At 32.7% G+C, this 16646-nt stretch overlaps 1 protein-coding gene and 1 long non-coding RNA gene across 2 annotated transcripts in view; one reads left to right on the forward strand and one right to left on the reverse strand.

Moving 5' to 3' along the window:
• LOC149483177 (uncharacterized) overlaps positions 1–16646 on the reverse strand; it is a 132978-nt gene that overhangs the window by 49337 nt on the left and 66995 nt on the right. The window lies entirely within an intron of this gene.
• The window catches only part of LOC149483179 (uncharacterized), a 54160-nt gene that overhangs the window by 23561 nt on the left and 13953 nt on the right, over positions 1–16646 (forward strand). Inside the window, exons 9-13 of the mRNA XM_089702145.1 lie at positions 315–431; positions 2443–2547; positions 12066–12211; positions 14060–14175; positions 14648–14739. Coding sequence (XP_089558271.1) covers positions 315–431; positions 2443–2547; positions 12066–12211; positions 14060–14175; positions 14648–14739 — 576 coding nt within the window. The remainder of the gene's footprint in view (positions 1–314; positions 432–2442; positions 2548–12065; positions 12212–14059; positions 14176–14647; positions 14740–16646) is intronic.

Genomic DNA, 16646 nt, shown 5'->3' on the forward strand with positions numbered 1-16646 from the left:
CTATTTAACATGATGACATTATATAGAGTGAAGTCGTAAAAAAACCCAATATCCCGACTGAAGAATTTACATTCCGCTAAATCTGGGAAAAAGTATTTTATGTGTTTTTTATGATAGGGAAGGTAGAGGATGCGTCGCCTTAAATGCTTATAAATACTAAGCGATGTATTACCCTTAAGCATCTTGAAAATAATATGTATGTGTGAATTTAATGTATTTTCTGTTTTATGCTTTCGTCTTCATGTTTATGAAAGATTTTTGAAGTTTTTAATAAAAATAATACTTTTATAAATTTTTGTGCCCTTTTTTCCTAGTAACCGAACCCCCTACATTCACGCGGGTTTGTCCATGCACATACAAAACGAAGCCCGTGCTACTAGAACACACTGAACCTTACTGTTTGCAGTTTAGGAATTTACCGCTTCGGACTGGTGAGTGACAAACATACAGATTTTCTTGAAATAGGTATTATTTTTGGTAGTCAGTTTGATTTGTTTATAGTAAATTGAGATTTTGATTATTTTATTTATATTTTAAATTGCGGAATGTAAGATAAATGTACATACTATTAAGATGAAGTACTTTGTGATAATTATGCAACGACATTTTAACTTTGAGTTAAATATTGATATTTTTTTAGAGAGTGTGATGCAAAATATTTGACTGTTTGTCTGTAATGGATAAATAAAAAAGTGGCTTGTTTGTGTTGCGAGAATACTGTATAAAACTGTTATTATACGCATTATACGCTCTTATTATACTCATGTATACTACGCGGACGGAACTGGAAAAAGCAGCTAGTAAATAAATAAAGATGCCCTAAAAGTACCTATAAATAAACTAATTTATTTTATTCCCCTATTTACCATGAGAATAGCGTCGCCTTAATAATGTTTGCAGAATCGATATCCGATAGTAAATGTATCAGACGACGAACAAACACATTAGAGTGCTGTTGTATAGATACATAATGATGTTGCTTATAAAACTTACTAGCTGCTTATCCCGGTTTTGCTGGGGTTGGTAAAATAATAGACTTTTCTAGTAAGTAGAGATGTAGCGTTCTAATGGTGAAATAATTTTTAAAATCGACGGTATAGTTTTTGAGTTAAATAACAAACAATTAGTTATCATCTTAAAGATATGTATATGCGCGCGACTTCTTTTGAATTCAATTATGTCAGTTACATTTCTTGATATAGCGTTTGCTGTAAATAAATATAATTCTGAAAAACAACTGAAAATAAGTTAAAACTAAAATTTTATTTAAAGCCAAAATAATGTAAATTCCCACAAAAGTAAACAAACACCTCACCAGTAAAAATGTAGATAATAATAATTTCACACACACTGAATTTTTTCCATCCAACTTTTATCATCCCATAGCATTCACATCAAGGTATGTGACAAGGGTTGATAGTTGACCCACACTTATACATACCTATAAAAGGATATCGGTATGATAGGCAATCAAATTGTTGGATATTTTAACGGTCGAAGTGGGATATAGCGAATGTATTAACTATATTTTTACCGCGGATTTGCTCGTTTGGTACCCGGGTGTGCATATTATGTGCTAATGCAGACTAATCTATTTGTACTAGATTTCCGCCCACGGCTTCGCTCGCGTTTTCAAAGAAAAACCTGCATAGTTCCCGTTCCTGTGGGATTTTCGGAATAAAATTAGCCTGTCTTTTTCTGGGTCTTCAGCTACCTTTATACCAAATCTCATTGTAATTGGTTCAGTAGTATTTGCGTGAAAGAGTAATAAACATCTATCCATCCATACATACAAACTTTCGCGTTTATAATATTAGTAGGGCAAAATTAAACATTATCTGCCCCTACATAAAAGTGTAACAAATATACATTCTCACAATCTGTCTCGGCTTATAATATTAGTAGGATAATAGAATTAATTATTATTTATTATAAGAGCAAATCGTAGACGCATAAAGCGTAAAATTGCACACATTCGATTGTCATGTCCTTTATATAGAAAGACAGGAAAACCCGCTCTACTATAATTAATTGATTCTTTCACACACGTGACGTTATCGCGTAAAATATGAAACGTAATATTTTGCTTCGATGATTTTTGTACTTATCAATAGAAAGAGATAGGGAACCACAATCTTGGCTCTTTTTCTAAACATCAAACTTTTTTCTTGCAATTATATTAATCGAGCGAAATCTCATTCTTACCCCACTATGTCAAATTCTTTTAGTGTAAACAGGCGTACAAGCATTATTTCGTTGTTCTTACTGCGTTCGAAAATATTCTATGCAATGTTCCAATACTGAACAACACTGTATACGAGTTTTCGTCACGAATAAATGCTCTTGCTCTAGCTCTATGTTCGTGTACAGTAATACTCGATATACAATTAAAATTTATTATCCTATCAAGAGACGAGGAATTAAGCTTTTTCTATATTTCAGTGCATTCAAGGACAATTCTCATACGAAATGTTTCATCGATATCAGCCAAAATATCAACAGCAGTGCGGAGATGGCCGCGTGTGCATAAACGAACTTTGAATCCAGGTAATTTATAAATGTAATAAACATTGTAAGAGATAGATTTCAAGTTTGTTTTTTACAAATATCAAAGCTTATAGTAGAAGAGAAGTGAAATCGCGGGCACCTATCATTTACTGCATAGTGTAAACAAATTCGCTTCGTGATACTTAGATCTTTAAAACCAAACAGTGAAGCTCCATGTCCCCTAGAGGGGTAAGGGGCAGATGCATTATACATCTGTTTCACTGATCGATTTTCTTTAGGGACAAGTAGGTGATCCGCCTTCTGAGTCCTACCAGACATTTTTTTTTCTTCGTCTCCACCGGGAATCGAACCCAGGAACCCTCGGTGCTACGTGCACGCGTCACCACTGTACCAAGGAGGCGGCTTTAAAACCATAGTAGTAATTTAATAAGATAAAGCGAGCAAACACCTACACGCTCGCACACACACACACACATTAAGTAACTAAGTGTCATTTTATTGTAGTTATTTATAAAACAGTAAAATCTTATTACATGTAAAGCTGTTGGATTACCAAAATTAATAAATAAAAAATTAAAGCCGCGGAAATAAAGCTAAATCTGTAATAAATTTAAACTGAAAATGTCCAGTGGTTATTGTTAAATAGGCACGAAATCGATTTCGTCTCGATGACAAATATTATTTCAATTAATGATCGCTTAAGCCGTGTTTGAGTTGGGATCCCAGTTTAATTGAGTAGCTATAGTGCTGATCTTTATTGTCATTTGTATTTGTATTAAATTATTAATTAAATATTTAATCGGATTAAGATTAGAAAATGTGTAGTAACATGTACGTTAAAGAAGAAAAAATTGGTCAATCCATACTAATATTATAAATACGAAAGTAACTCTGTCTGTCTGTCTGTTACTCAATCACGCCTTAACTACTGAACCAATTTGCATGAAATTTGGTATAGAGATATTTTGATACCCGAGAAAGGACATAGGCTACTTTTTATCGCGGGAAATAGGATAGGTTTTATCCCGGAAATCCCACGGGAACGGGAACTATGCGGGTTTTTCTTTGACTGCGCGGTCGAAGCCGCGGGCGGAAAGCTAGTGTCATATATACATATTATGTTTAAATTAAGAAAAAAAAACTAATATTTGAAAATGTCTACCTATGCTTGTGCTATTTTCTTTTCGTGTGTATTTGAGTGCCAGACAATAGTCAAATAGAAAAGAGTTATTCCTTTATGAATTTTAGTAAATTCTCCAAATTTTTTCTTGCATGCTTCTTCTTAATAAGTTATCATTTTCTTACAACTTAACATTGCTTTCATAATTATAAGCAAACACTTTAGAGCTAACAATACAGATTACAGAAATCATCCATTTCCTCCCATTTAAAAGTTATAAATATACATACACAATAAAAAGCACGTGCAATGAACAAAATATACTCTCTATATGATCGAAGAAAGCAAGCCAATATCAACCAATAGTATCGATATTGCAATAGAAATGATATGGTTACAGTTATGGAGGAATCAAATGTTATGTAAGCAATGATAGGATTATAGACAGGTTTCGAATAGATAGTATATATTTTTAATAATAAAAAGGTATAAAAGTTCATTGTGAAGGAAAGTTGTAAGATTATCCGTATCTACACTAATATTATAAAGATGAAAACTTTGTTTGTTTGTTTGTTTGATTGTAATGAATAGGCTCATAAACTACTGGACCGATTTTAAAAATTCTTTCACCATTCGAAAACTACATTATCCACGAGTAATATAGGCTATATATTATCACGCTAAGACCAACAGGAGCGGAGCCACGCGGGTGAAACCGCGCGGCACAGCTAGTATGATATAAATTAAAATTTTGATTGTATTGTATTTTGTTGAACAGTTCGATTAGGATTTAAATGGTTGCGCGAGATGTTTTTTAGTGTACAATACCTACATAAAATATAATACTTCTATATCTTTTTTGTATTTCAGTCATAATACTAATTTGTTAAAAAGTGAAATAATGTATTGAGTTACTAAAACAAAAATAATGCAATTATTTTTATTTATAAAGTAAAACAATTATATTTTCACATTTGAATTCTGAAAAACTACGTAGGGAAAAGTGAAAAATATACTTGGAAAACACGTTATTAAAATTTTCCTCAAAGTGCATCCATTTAGCTATGTCAAGGTTGTTTCTAGAAAAATCTACATTGCAGTTTCGCACTGCAAATAGTTTATTATTTATTTAGAGAGCCTTTATGAGAGTACAGAGGTATTGTTATAAATGGTTCCTGAGATGTGTGTCAATAGATCTCTGTGATTGTTTTCTGTTTGTTTTACATTATTTTAGCAGTGCTGTTTCATATTATAATTAGTTTTGTTTTTGCTTCAATTACAGGTTCGACTTATAAATAAATAGTTTGATGTTTATGTGAATAAAATATCAAATAGTCTTGGTATATATTTGCACAATCCTTGAATTTATCAGAACTCATTTTAAAGGATTAAAATTTATATAATTGTTGTATGTGTACTGTAATTAAATTTTATTTTATCATAATTAATTTTAATTCGTCTAACTTTAAAAAGCTGTTTATTCCATAAATAATTATTATTATAATTTAAATGGAAATCGTTTGGATAGATAAGGGTGGTTTTTAATAGAAAATACAATACAATATAAGATTATTTAAAACTGTACCAAAATTTTATTTTAGAGTTTACTTAACACTCTTGTGATCTTACGTTTCTCAACTTATTGAGTGTTGAGAAAATATTTGTCAGCTTGTTAAACGGGACACCGAAAAGGCTCTACGTAAACCGGTAGGATTTCCTTATTTATACAGTTGGAGAAATATTTTATATAGGTTAAATAAATTGGCTGTCAAACCAATATTGAGTTTATGGTAGAGGGTTCTTGTACGTTCCTTGATTACTTTAATATGCTTAATATGCTTGATTGCTTTATAGGTGTTGGTTTCATTCTCTATTTCTATTAAAATGCTTAGTGTTCGTATGAATATCAGTCTTTTTTCGGATCACCGAAATCATCTAAAAGAAAGTAAGGTTCTTGCTTTGATGAAAGAACTTTTGCGAGAAAATTAGAAATCTACTTTACCATTAAAACTACTACTATAAAAATATGTGCTAGTATATAATTTAAAAATACGACTTTCACGTACATTTACGTACCTACGTACAATGTACATGTACGTTTTTGTTGCATAAAATTTCAGTTCTTACTAATTAAAATAATTATGTATACCCTTGTGAGGGAAAACCAAGCCACATTTCGCTCATATCATACCTAATTAACATCATACGAACTAGATATCATGTGCAATTCATTTTACGAAAATTTTAACATCTTTGCTTCTAAAATAATAGTAATCCTAGTAGTAAATACTAGCTGTGCCCCGCGGTTTAAACCTCATTGCTCCGCTCCTATTGGTCTTAGCGTGATGATATATAACCTTCTAATATAGCCTTAATATATAACCTAATATAATCTTATATGGCCTTCCTCAATAAATGGACTATGTAACATTGAAATAATTTTTCAAATCCGACCAGTAGTTCCTGAGATAAGCGCATTCAAGCATACAAACCATTCTTCTGCTTTATAATATTAGTACCTATAGTACCTATAGACCTTCGTTGTCTCGTGGAATATAAAGATACAATGAAACAGATGTAAAATGCATTTATCCACCATTTTTTAGGTAATACAGGATTTCATTTTGAGACTAGAGGATTAAACATGCTACAGTTTTCGTGAATATAGAACTAAGAATGGAGCTAAAAATATAAAATAATGTAAGCGAAGGCACTTTAGTGAATACCTTTAAAATACGTTATACTTACATACAGTCAAATAAGTACAATGAACATATAACCTTGACTTATGATTTACACCTACATCTCATGGACCAAATAATAAATAGGGACATTTTTCACGCCCAAGCATCATGAATAATCACAGGCTATTTCGGGAAAAATAAATAATTCAGAGTGGTATTGTTCAGGTAATATTCGTCATTTGAAACTAGATTGCTTATAATATACTAGCCGTTCAACAAGGGTTCACCCTTTATCACAGACGAAGTCACACGAAAAGTCGAGTATTCGTATAGTGTTGTACGTTTTTATTCTTCAGCACTGTAAAGTTTTCGTAAAATCCCTTCAGTTTATGCGTTGTTCAAAGTTCAAAAAAATGAAATTTGCATTTATTTATTTCTTTATGTTCGCTTTATATACTGGCATGCAATTATTTTATATTAAAAATAACATTAGTTTATAAGTTACACCTTAATTGTTAAAAGATTGAGTACCTAACAAACCTTCAAATTTGGCCAGATAATATGAAGCTGACGATATCAGTATTACTATAAAGCGATTATCTGAAGCGCTGTGTTTAACAGGAAACCGAAACGAGAAATTAATTCAGACAATATTGTCGCTTCCTCGAGATTCGTCACCGTCTTGGCGTTGTTTGATCTTTGTTCTAGTAGATTCAAATTCTGATTCAATTTAATGTAGGACTGAACTTAATTTTGCAACCGACTTCGCTGATTATATTATGTTGCTAGTGTACAGTTTTGATACAAATCAACATTATTAATACAGAAAATAGAATAAAAGGATAAGGAACCGTGTTAAATAGGCGGCCTTATAGGTAATAAGCAATCTCTGTCAGGCAATCTTTGGTTGTTTTTATATTTTAGCAATGAAAGGGGTGGTGTCGAAAATCGAAAGGATACACGATTAAAAAAATCAGTTCCATATGAATACATGGTTTGTCAAAAAATAATCTGCGAACATTTTTGTAAAAGTACTATAACTGCATGAAATTGAATTGTGCTTCGCGGAATATCACATGAGTTAAACTGTTTTAAGCAAAAAATCAAACTGATACTTCTGAGAGCAGCACGCTCAGACAAATAAACTCGTACTTTATTTCATTTGAAATTTTTTTACTAATTACTATCTTTTGCGGGGTAAAGAGCATGTTTTAAGACTTTTAAAGTAGATACAAATATTAGCGATAGAGTAAACTCGTAATAGTATTTAACAGTCTTGTTAAAGAGTAGCAAAATTTGCTTCGGTGAAATTCTTTCGGTGTTAGATAGCCCATTTATCGAGGAAGGCTATAGGCTATAATATATAGTTTCGCTAAGACCAAGGAGCCACGCGGGTGAAACCGCGAAGCGCAGCTAGTACATGATGAAATAATAACTTCCCTACTTTGTAGTATAAGCAGAAAAATGTACATACAAAATGTACGCCTTTTGTATACAATTAAGTATCATAGGAATTAGATACATACAAAACACCCATCTAATTTTAAACAGAATATTCATTAATTAAATTTTGGGGAACATAGTATGTTATTTATTGAATAAGCCGTATGTAGAGACCTTTAAATTACGTAACCACTAAGAAGATTAAGTATGAAATTGTTTGCTTTAACACCTGGAACAATAGCAAGGTGCTCGGTTTACTAAGGATAATATATTTCACAAACATAATATTCTGTATAATAATATGTATACCCTCCCGTAAATTAAATGTATCAGTGAACTTGAAAGGACTTAACTATAACAATAATTCTAATAGAGTGCTATTATGTGTGTTATGATTTTGTATTGAACTAGCTGTGCTCCGCGGTTTTACCCGCAGTGCTCCGCTCCTGTTAGTCTTCGCGAGATGATATAATTATGATGATCCTTGATGAATGGGCTAGCTAACACCGAAAGAATTTTTCAAATCGGACCAGTCCCGAGATTAGCGCGTTCAAACAAACAAAGACTCTTCAGCTTTCAAATATTGGTATAGAATATTAATGCTTGTCATATCTCTTATTAACCGACTTCAAAAAAAGGTCATCTATCACCGTATTTAGGTATGTAATATTAGTTACTCATCTAGTATACTACACTTATTTTACTAACATACTATTTAAAGGGATAGTACAAACATAAATAAATCATTTCGATTAACAAACTCAACGAAAATCTTTAAGTCTAGACAAGAACATTACACATACAATTATTGTTCCAACATTTACCAAATTCACCGGGGAGCGCTTACAAATCGTATCTTTTGGTATTGTTTGATTGGCTTTGGACTTAGATTGGATACAGATAATAAATAAACAAAGGGAAATATTGTGATTGTATAGAATTGCGTTTTTTTTTATATATTTTCTGAAAATTTTAAAGATGAATGTATCTTTGTTATGTACCTATTGTAAATTTGCTCTATTTAAGGAAAATTATAATTTTTACTTCAGTTAGTTAAATAAATTTGAATAATTAGCCACTAAAACTAAAACTGTGGTGGTAAAACTGCGCGGCACAGCTAGTTAAGCATGAAAATAATATACTTACATTTAGGTATTATTTATTACGCAATTCTCGAGGTGAAAATTTTCAACCATTTTACCTTTTAATCAAGAGACGAAATATTTGAGTAATCTAAATACCTCTAACTTGATGACAAGATAAATTTTTGTGTTCATTTGAAGCTTAATAACTTAATTTTACTTTAATTATCATATCAATCAAATAACGCAATTATTAAAGTCTTAGGGATTTTAAATTCAACCTAGAAAGGTTTTATTCCTTACAAAATGATTTTATATGTCTACCTTCTCAACAATAAAATAATAATCGACTAAAAATAATAATTAACACGACTAAACACAACCAAAACGTCCGAGAGCCAAATGCAAAAGTGTCAAATCCGCTGTTCAACTCATTTTTATAACCACCCCCTCGGTTTGGGTTGCCAGTTGGGGATTTGTTTCTAACAATAGCAAAAAAAAATGATTGTGCAAACATGAAGTTTTGTAGGTCCATTACTAAATAATATGTTCAATCATTTTGTGACTGTTGTATAAATTTTACTCTTTTAAATTAGTCCCTAGGTCGTATTGTAGAAACTAGAAAACCACTTAAAATATCATTTTTTAACCGACTTCAAAAAAAGGAGGAGGTTATCAATTCGGCCGGTATGTTTTTTTTTTTTTAATGTATGTACACCGATTTCTCCGTGGTTTCTGAACCGATTTACGTGATTCTTTTTTTGTTCGATGCGGGATGGTGTCGAATTGGTCCCATAAAAATTTTATTCGGATAGGCCCAGTAGTTTTTATTTTATGAGCATTTTTGTCTGTATTTGTGTAAATGTTGCAAGTGCAAGTTTGAAGTCGGTTGTTTTTAACGCAGTTATTGACTTGTTCCCTTTTCAAATAAAGTGCCAAATATAACATCATATACTTCTTCTGAGTCTTGAACAACTGCTATCTATACGTATGAAAATACAAAGATAAATTTACTGAAAAAAGGTCTAATTATAGTTCTTTCACTGTTATCACTGCCCTTTGAGTAAGTCATTTCCTACATCCGCTTAGTTTTGTCTCTATTGCTTGTGAACGCATCACGCGTGAAACCTTTGTGGACGCGGTGACCTTTTGTAGCCGAAATTAGTTTCTTTATTTACTTTTATCCACATAAATTTCAATTCTAAACACCAAGTAATGTAAACAAGAATAAAAAAAAATTTGTAAGGCACAAAATAACATTTTTTAGATTGACTCTTATTTTATGGACGTAAACTATCAAGGAAATGAAAATTTTCATAATCAGCAATAGGACATAGTTTATCTATTGGCTTATAGCAATGTCAAGTACGTAGCGCGGTTTCCGCCTGCGGCTTCGCCCACGTTTTCAAAGAAAAATCCGCCTAGTTCCCGTTGCCGTGGGATTTCCGGGATAAAACCTAGGTATCTTATGTGTTAATCCAGGTTACCCTCTATATGTGTGCTAAATTTCATTGTTATCGGTTCAGTAGTATTTGCGTGAAAGAGTAACAAACATTCATACACACACACACGTACATCCATCCCTATGATATAATATAAAAAAGCTAGATACGTTACCCGCTCTCTATTTTGGCAAGAAAAAACTCAGCTAAGTGCCCAAGTTTCACTTAGTCACGCACCATTCAGCGTCGTGGCTGGACGTTCTTACTTCTTTTTATATTTTAATCGGCAGTTGTTATTACGAAGTACATGAGTGAGACATGTATTATGTCTCGTGCGTGAGAGTAAAAGAGAGAACAACTGTATTGGTGATAATGCGTTAGTAAGTAGGTATGTATTATTTACGCTGTTTTTTGTGCAATGATGTTGGCGTATGCCGCGTCTACTAGTATAATAGAGTCATTGATCCATCCTCACCAAATCCTAATGAAAATGATGACAATACTTCAACAAAGTTTGTCAATATAAACAACATGCTCACTAACCAACTAAAAGCCTACATCTCAAAAGAATCAACATCACGATATTAAAATATACAAAGCAAATTCATCCCATTCAAGCGACACAGGAATGGCGGGTACCCTCATAAAACCGCTTTTGGACCGTTGACAGTCGCAGTCGACAATTTGGCGCGAATTGCTTCGAAGCTATCGATGTTTTATATAGTTTTATTGACGTTTGGAGTGAATGAGAAGGGAAACTTAAAGGAATTTAATATAAGGGTAATCCATCAGAGTTGATGATAATAGGAGGCTGTTGCTGTTGAAGTGTTTGATTTAAGTACCTTCTTTCTGGCAAAAATTATTTAAAAGCGTTTTTTTTATAGCAATGACTGCGTCTTTAGATAAATTTGAATTCATTGAGCTTGATGGGATTCTCTACACTAAATAGAAATGCAATTTAAAACAATAATTATTCGTCTTTCTCAAAGTAATATCAAATGTATGTGTGTCAGGTGTCTCTATGTCTCTTATTAAGTTTAACAACAATTTAATTTGGTCCCTAATATCTTGCACCTTAACACCTTAACTCATTATTTTTCTCTCAACTTCCAAGATCAATGATGGTGTGAGACAGTATCAAACCATCCACAATCAAACCTATAAACTCATGGCCGTCCAAGCTCTAGTTTAATACCTAGGAATAGAGCTTTAGGAATTATGTATTCAATCTTATTATAACGACATTATTATGCAGGAAAGATTAAGTTCGGGAAGACTAGTTTGCATATAAGATTAATACTTAAGACTTTAAGGTAAATGTTATTAAGGTTCAAAATACTTTAAAAACAGATGGTTAAAGCGACGCTTTTTAAACATAGAGCGATCATTAATATTCTCCATGTCAGACACTTTATTATTAAGTGTTTCACGGACTTTAAACGGGATTTAGATTATGACAGAACGTTCACACCTGCTTAGTCTAAATGTGTAAATACGTGGAAACACATCATGCTGTCCGCCCATATAATTTAATATAAAAGAATTTCTATTTCATGGACTTTATTAAATATGTTTAGGTTTTAATAAAAAAATATAAGGCATAAGAGTTTGTTTGTTTGAACGCGATCTGTTAGCGATGATCTCCGAAACAACTGGACCGATTTCAAAAATTATTTCACCATTGATATGTACCTACGTGATCACTGAGTGATATACATTATGCATTGACTATACGAAAAGCATATAGTCTTGCATAAAAGTGTTTTTAAATCAAAATTTTCCACAGACAAATGGGCAGATGACGTCAAAGAGCCAGGCGTAGTCATCGAGTGTGCGTCTAAAGACATATTACAGCCGTGTGGTCAAGAAGAAGTCACGGTCAGCGTTTATGCGGACTGCTGGGGACTGTACCATGATCAGATTCTGATACAGGTAACATGTGAATATAAAATATTTTTAACAGACAAATGGGCAGATTACGTCAAAAGAGTCAGGCGTGGTCATCGAGTCAAAATTTGTGTCAGATTGCGTGTATAATTGTGTTTGTAGTTGGTAGAAAAATATTAAGCTATTGCATAGCTTCTATCGCAGGCCTTGAGCGCGGGGACCGAATCTAGAAATTCCGTAACGAAAAAACCTCACGCTCCCCACTCCGACGGGCGCGGAGGTGTGGCTTGAAGGCATAGCATGCAATAGCTTTACCGCGGCAGTCCCCGAGTGCCACACGTTTTTTTTTATAATACACGAAATCGACAACTTCATTTGGTTTCAACATAAATACTAAGTATATAGACGAGTAATAATGAATTTAACAACATAGAGTATCTAATTTCTAATACAATAATAGCCTTTCCATCATACCTTTCTTTCGTCTTACATAACAGAGTTCGTTTGTTTTATTTAATACTTGTGTCTAAATCGTTCGAGGTAATTAAATTTATGCTCAAAGAGTTCTTCGAAACACTTCAAACGAATACACTAACTCGAAAAAATAAAAAATGTAGACGAGTTTTACAATTAATATCACTTTTAGGTCACAAAAAGACTGAAACATTTTGATAGAAAGAACATGAATAATATGGATTACTTGTAGCTCATTATGAGTTGCTAGTTGGTAACTAGTACTAAATTTGTGTGGTATTTTCCCTTATTAATTGGCATATTAACATCTCCATAGCAATTTCAACTCAATAATTCTAATACTACAACACTGACAATGAAAAATGTCGATTAAAATTTTCCACACGATAATCCAGCAAAGCACTATGAAGTCATTAGGCGGATACACATTACATGGACTAGAGCAGCGTTTCCCAACCTGGGGTCCGCGAGCATATCCCAGGAGGTTCGCAGACAAATCAAGAAAATTACGAAAGCTTAGTGACCAGACTATTCTGACGGCCGGACTTTGTATCTTTAGGTTTTAAGATGGAATAATCTGTCAAGTGATGGGTGGCTAAGTTATTTCATACAAAAACACTGCAAGAAATCAATCAATTTTTAAAATAATATAGATTGACTTATGCCAATAAGTTTTTTGGGGGTCCGCGGATCCTGGTAAGATGGCGCTAGGGGTCCGCCTTTGGAAAAGGTTGGGAAAGGCTGGACTAGAGAATGTACTGAGCTAGTACACACTATACACGGTACATTAACAAGCTCTTAGCGTGGATAAAGTATAGCCTGCTGGGTAGCTGATATTGTAGTTTTATCGCGCTAGAGAGGTGTTTTGTGGCAAAATATTGCTATTAATAAGGTGTTGGTTGTGAGTTATGTTCTTGATTGGTATTTTTGATGAAATACCTTAAATATTTTACGAATTGTTCAATGGCATGATAAGTGATCTTGACTTATAACTTATACTACTTATAACTCGAGAACGGCTGAACCGATTTCGATAATTCTTTTTTTATTATATTCCTTGAAGTACAAGGATGGTTCTTATGTAGAGAAAACGTAAATATGTACCACGGGCGAAGCCGGGGCGGACCGCTAGTAATGAATAGATCTTCTCTATTTTTGAGGACAATTTTGTTTATAAAGACGCAAGTATTATAACACCTTTTAGCAAAATATCTTCTGCCACACAATCTTTTAAGTTGTACTTAAATAAACAATTGTCACGCAACCTTTTTATGGCTTCTTAAATAAAATTAAATACAACATTTGATTTTACTTCAAACATCTTAGATTAGTTACCAAATAAAAATCGACCACAATATTTACCAAAGATCATTGTTGTTAATTAACATACATATATCTATTTCAAATTAATATCTCTAGATAGAAAACATCGAACCTCTAATACTGGACGTATGGATCGAAGCGGTGGGACCACCTCTACTATTTGCTTTACATTCCCCTGGACATGAAAATGTTAATGAAGTGCCTATACTTTGGTAAGATCATTCAAAAGTTTTATATGTTAAACATTTTTTTGCAGAATATGTACGGAACTCCATAATATCCCGAGTCTGATTCGCGCTTGGACGATTTTCTTATTGTTAATTACCTTGATAGTAGTTTCTCGAATATTATATATATTCAAATTGGTCAATGGTCGTGGGTTCGATTCCCACCCGGGGCAAATATTTGTGTGATGAACATAGATGTTTGCTCTGTGTCTGGGTGTTAATTATCTATATAAGTATTCTCGTGTCACAATGTTAGTCTGCATACTCCTCCGAAACGGGTGGACCGATTCTCATGAAATTTTCTGTGCATATCGGGTAAGTCTGAGAATCGGCCAACATCTATTTTTCATATGTACCACGGGCGAAGCCGGGGCGGACCGCTAGTTATCTATATAAGTATTTATTTAAAATAATTATATAATATGTATGTTTATCATCTATAACGTTTTGTCGTCAGGATGTCGTCGTCGGATCGGAACCGCACCGTGCGCGTGTCGAACCCGTCACGCGCACGTCTCGCCGTACACGCTTATGTGATTACGGAGAACCGTGAGTTAAATAACTATATTGTATAATGAAACAAAATTTTTCTCCACGTCTGTCTGTCTGCGTGCGATAAACTTACTGCATCGAATTCAATTCAGTTTTCATCACTGTATAGCTTGGTTGTCTGCGCGAGATAAACTTAAAAAATTACTGCATCGAATTCAATTCAGTTTTCATCACTGGATAGCTTGGTTCTGGACTAAGGTTAGTAAATAACCAAGTTTTTAATTTTAAGCAACGCAATTTGAATAGAAAGTGACTGAAAGAAATAATAAAACAAAAAAAAATTGGTTGTCTGTAAAGTCGGTTTACTGACGATAGTTGAACGTGACAACGTCCGAATGTGCTTCTTTGTCGCTCGTTCCGCGCTCTCGCTCGCACTTCAAGCCTTACATGGAACGCCTCAGAGCGAGGTAACGCCGCATGAGTCATGTTTTTTTGTGCGTGCAGCCGGCTCTATCGAATTATAAGACGTTGTCACGTCAAAAGTTTGAAATTAATTACCGTGCGTACCTAGTTCGAAGATGCATTTTCCCAAAAAAATAAAATTAAACATAAAATCGACACTGAAAGATTCTCCGAATTGGAAATATTGATGTCTCATTTCTCTTTGTAATTGAAGCCTTACGTTTAACAAATAGTATCTCAGTGAGACGACTCCAGGAAATGGCAGAATAATTTAGATGCTCGCGCTCGCAATTTAGTTCTGTGAAAATGACTAGGTATTTTACATGTAGGTATCTAAACAAAATAATAATGTTTGTTTGTTTGATTATAAATAATTTACATGCATTCGAACAGAATTTTTAGAAACAAATAATTATAAACATTGAATCATATTCATGCAGATAAAACAATTAGCAATAGGTCTCTATTTGAGCCCTATTGATTACCTAATTGTAACAATAATGTACATAACCTAACAGAAAGTTCAATAAATGATTTTTAGTCTTTAGACGAGTACACAAGTTACAAGAAGTATAGTAAAGAAATAGTGATTAGCTTAAAATTATAATATGTTATAAAGACTTTTAGACCACCTTGTAGATTATTATATTACAAGTATTCAATAACTTACTGGTAGAGAACACAATACTTAAAGAAAACCAAATTTCCTCACACTATTAGCACAGAAGTGAAATGAAAAAACTTTAACCGCCAACTTTCGTCCTAAATCCCTTTTTCGAGTTTCAACCCAAATAAGTTGGGATTCCGAACTCATACTTTCATATTAGTTTTACATCTTTTTGCTATATCATGGTACATGATTGCTCAAATCTTTAAGTGTAATAAAAATGTTAAAAAGCCAGACTGATGGTGAAAATATCGAAAATGCATTAGCATATTGGGAAGATTCAATATTTTTTTTTTAGTTCAATGTGTGTTATCATTTTTGGTCAATTAATTTGAGTATTTCATTATTTATGTTGTCCATTGTTATTATAAATTTGTATGTGGTGATATTAAGAAAACACAAATAAATTGTACCTAAATATTCGATGAGAAAATTTTGAATTATTTGTGTCAAATTTAAAAAACCTTATACAACCACATGGTGAATTATTAACTATACTTATTATAATATTTACTTAAATTTAAATGTTAAGGAAGATTTTTTACTTTTTTTTTTCACTGTCTATGAATTTAATGATAGACAGGTAACTCGTAAACAAAATGACTCGAATATTTTTGTAACAAGAATTCAAGAGTAAAATCAATTACTTCACGAAATTCCCAGACATTTGCCAGAAAAAGAAATAATATTGAAAAGAAAAGGTAAATGACCTAAGCACTTGCTTTCGAAGGAAAAGTTATTTTAGCTACATAATGGGATAGTACAGGGCAATTTCTGGTAAAGTGGTCACTTCACTTACTTATAAAAGACTTGTATTAGAAGAATTATAAGAAGT

Source organism: Colias philodice, chromosome 13 (genome assembly GCF_061535455.1).
Source record: "Colias philodice isolate Cphi_HAF_F1 chromosome 13, ilColPhil1 Martin Lab GWU primary, whole genome shotgun sequence".
In the NCBI taxonomy this organism is placed as follows: Eukaryota; Metazoa; Arthropoda; class Insecta; order Lepidoptera; family Pieridae; genus Colias; species Colias philodice.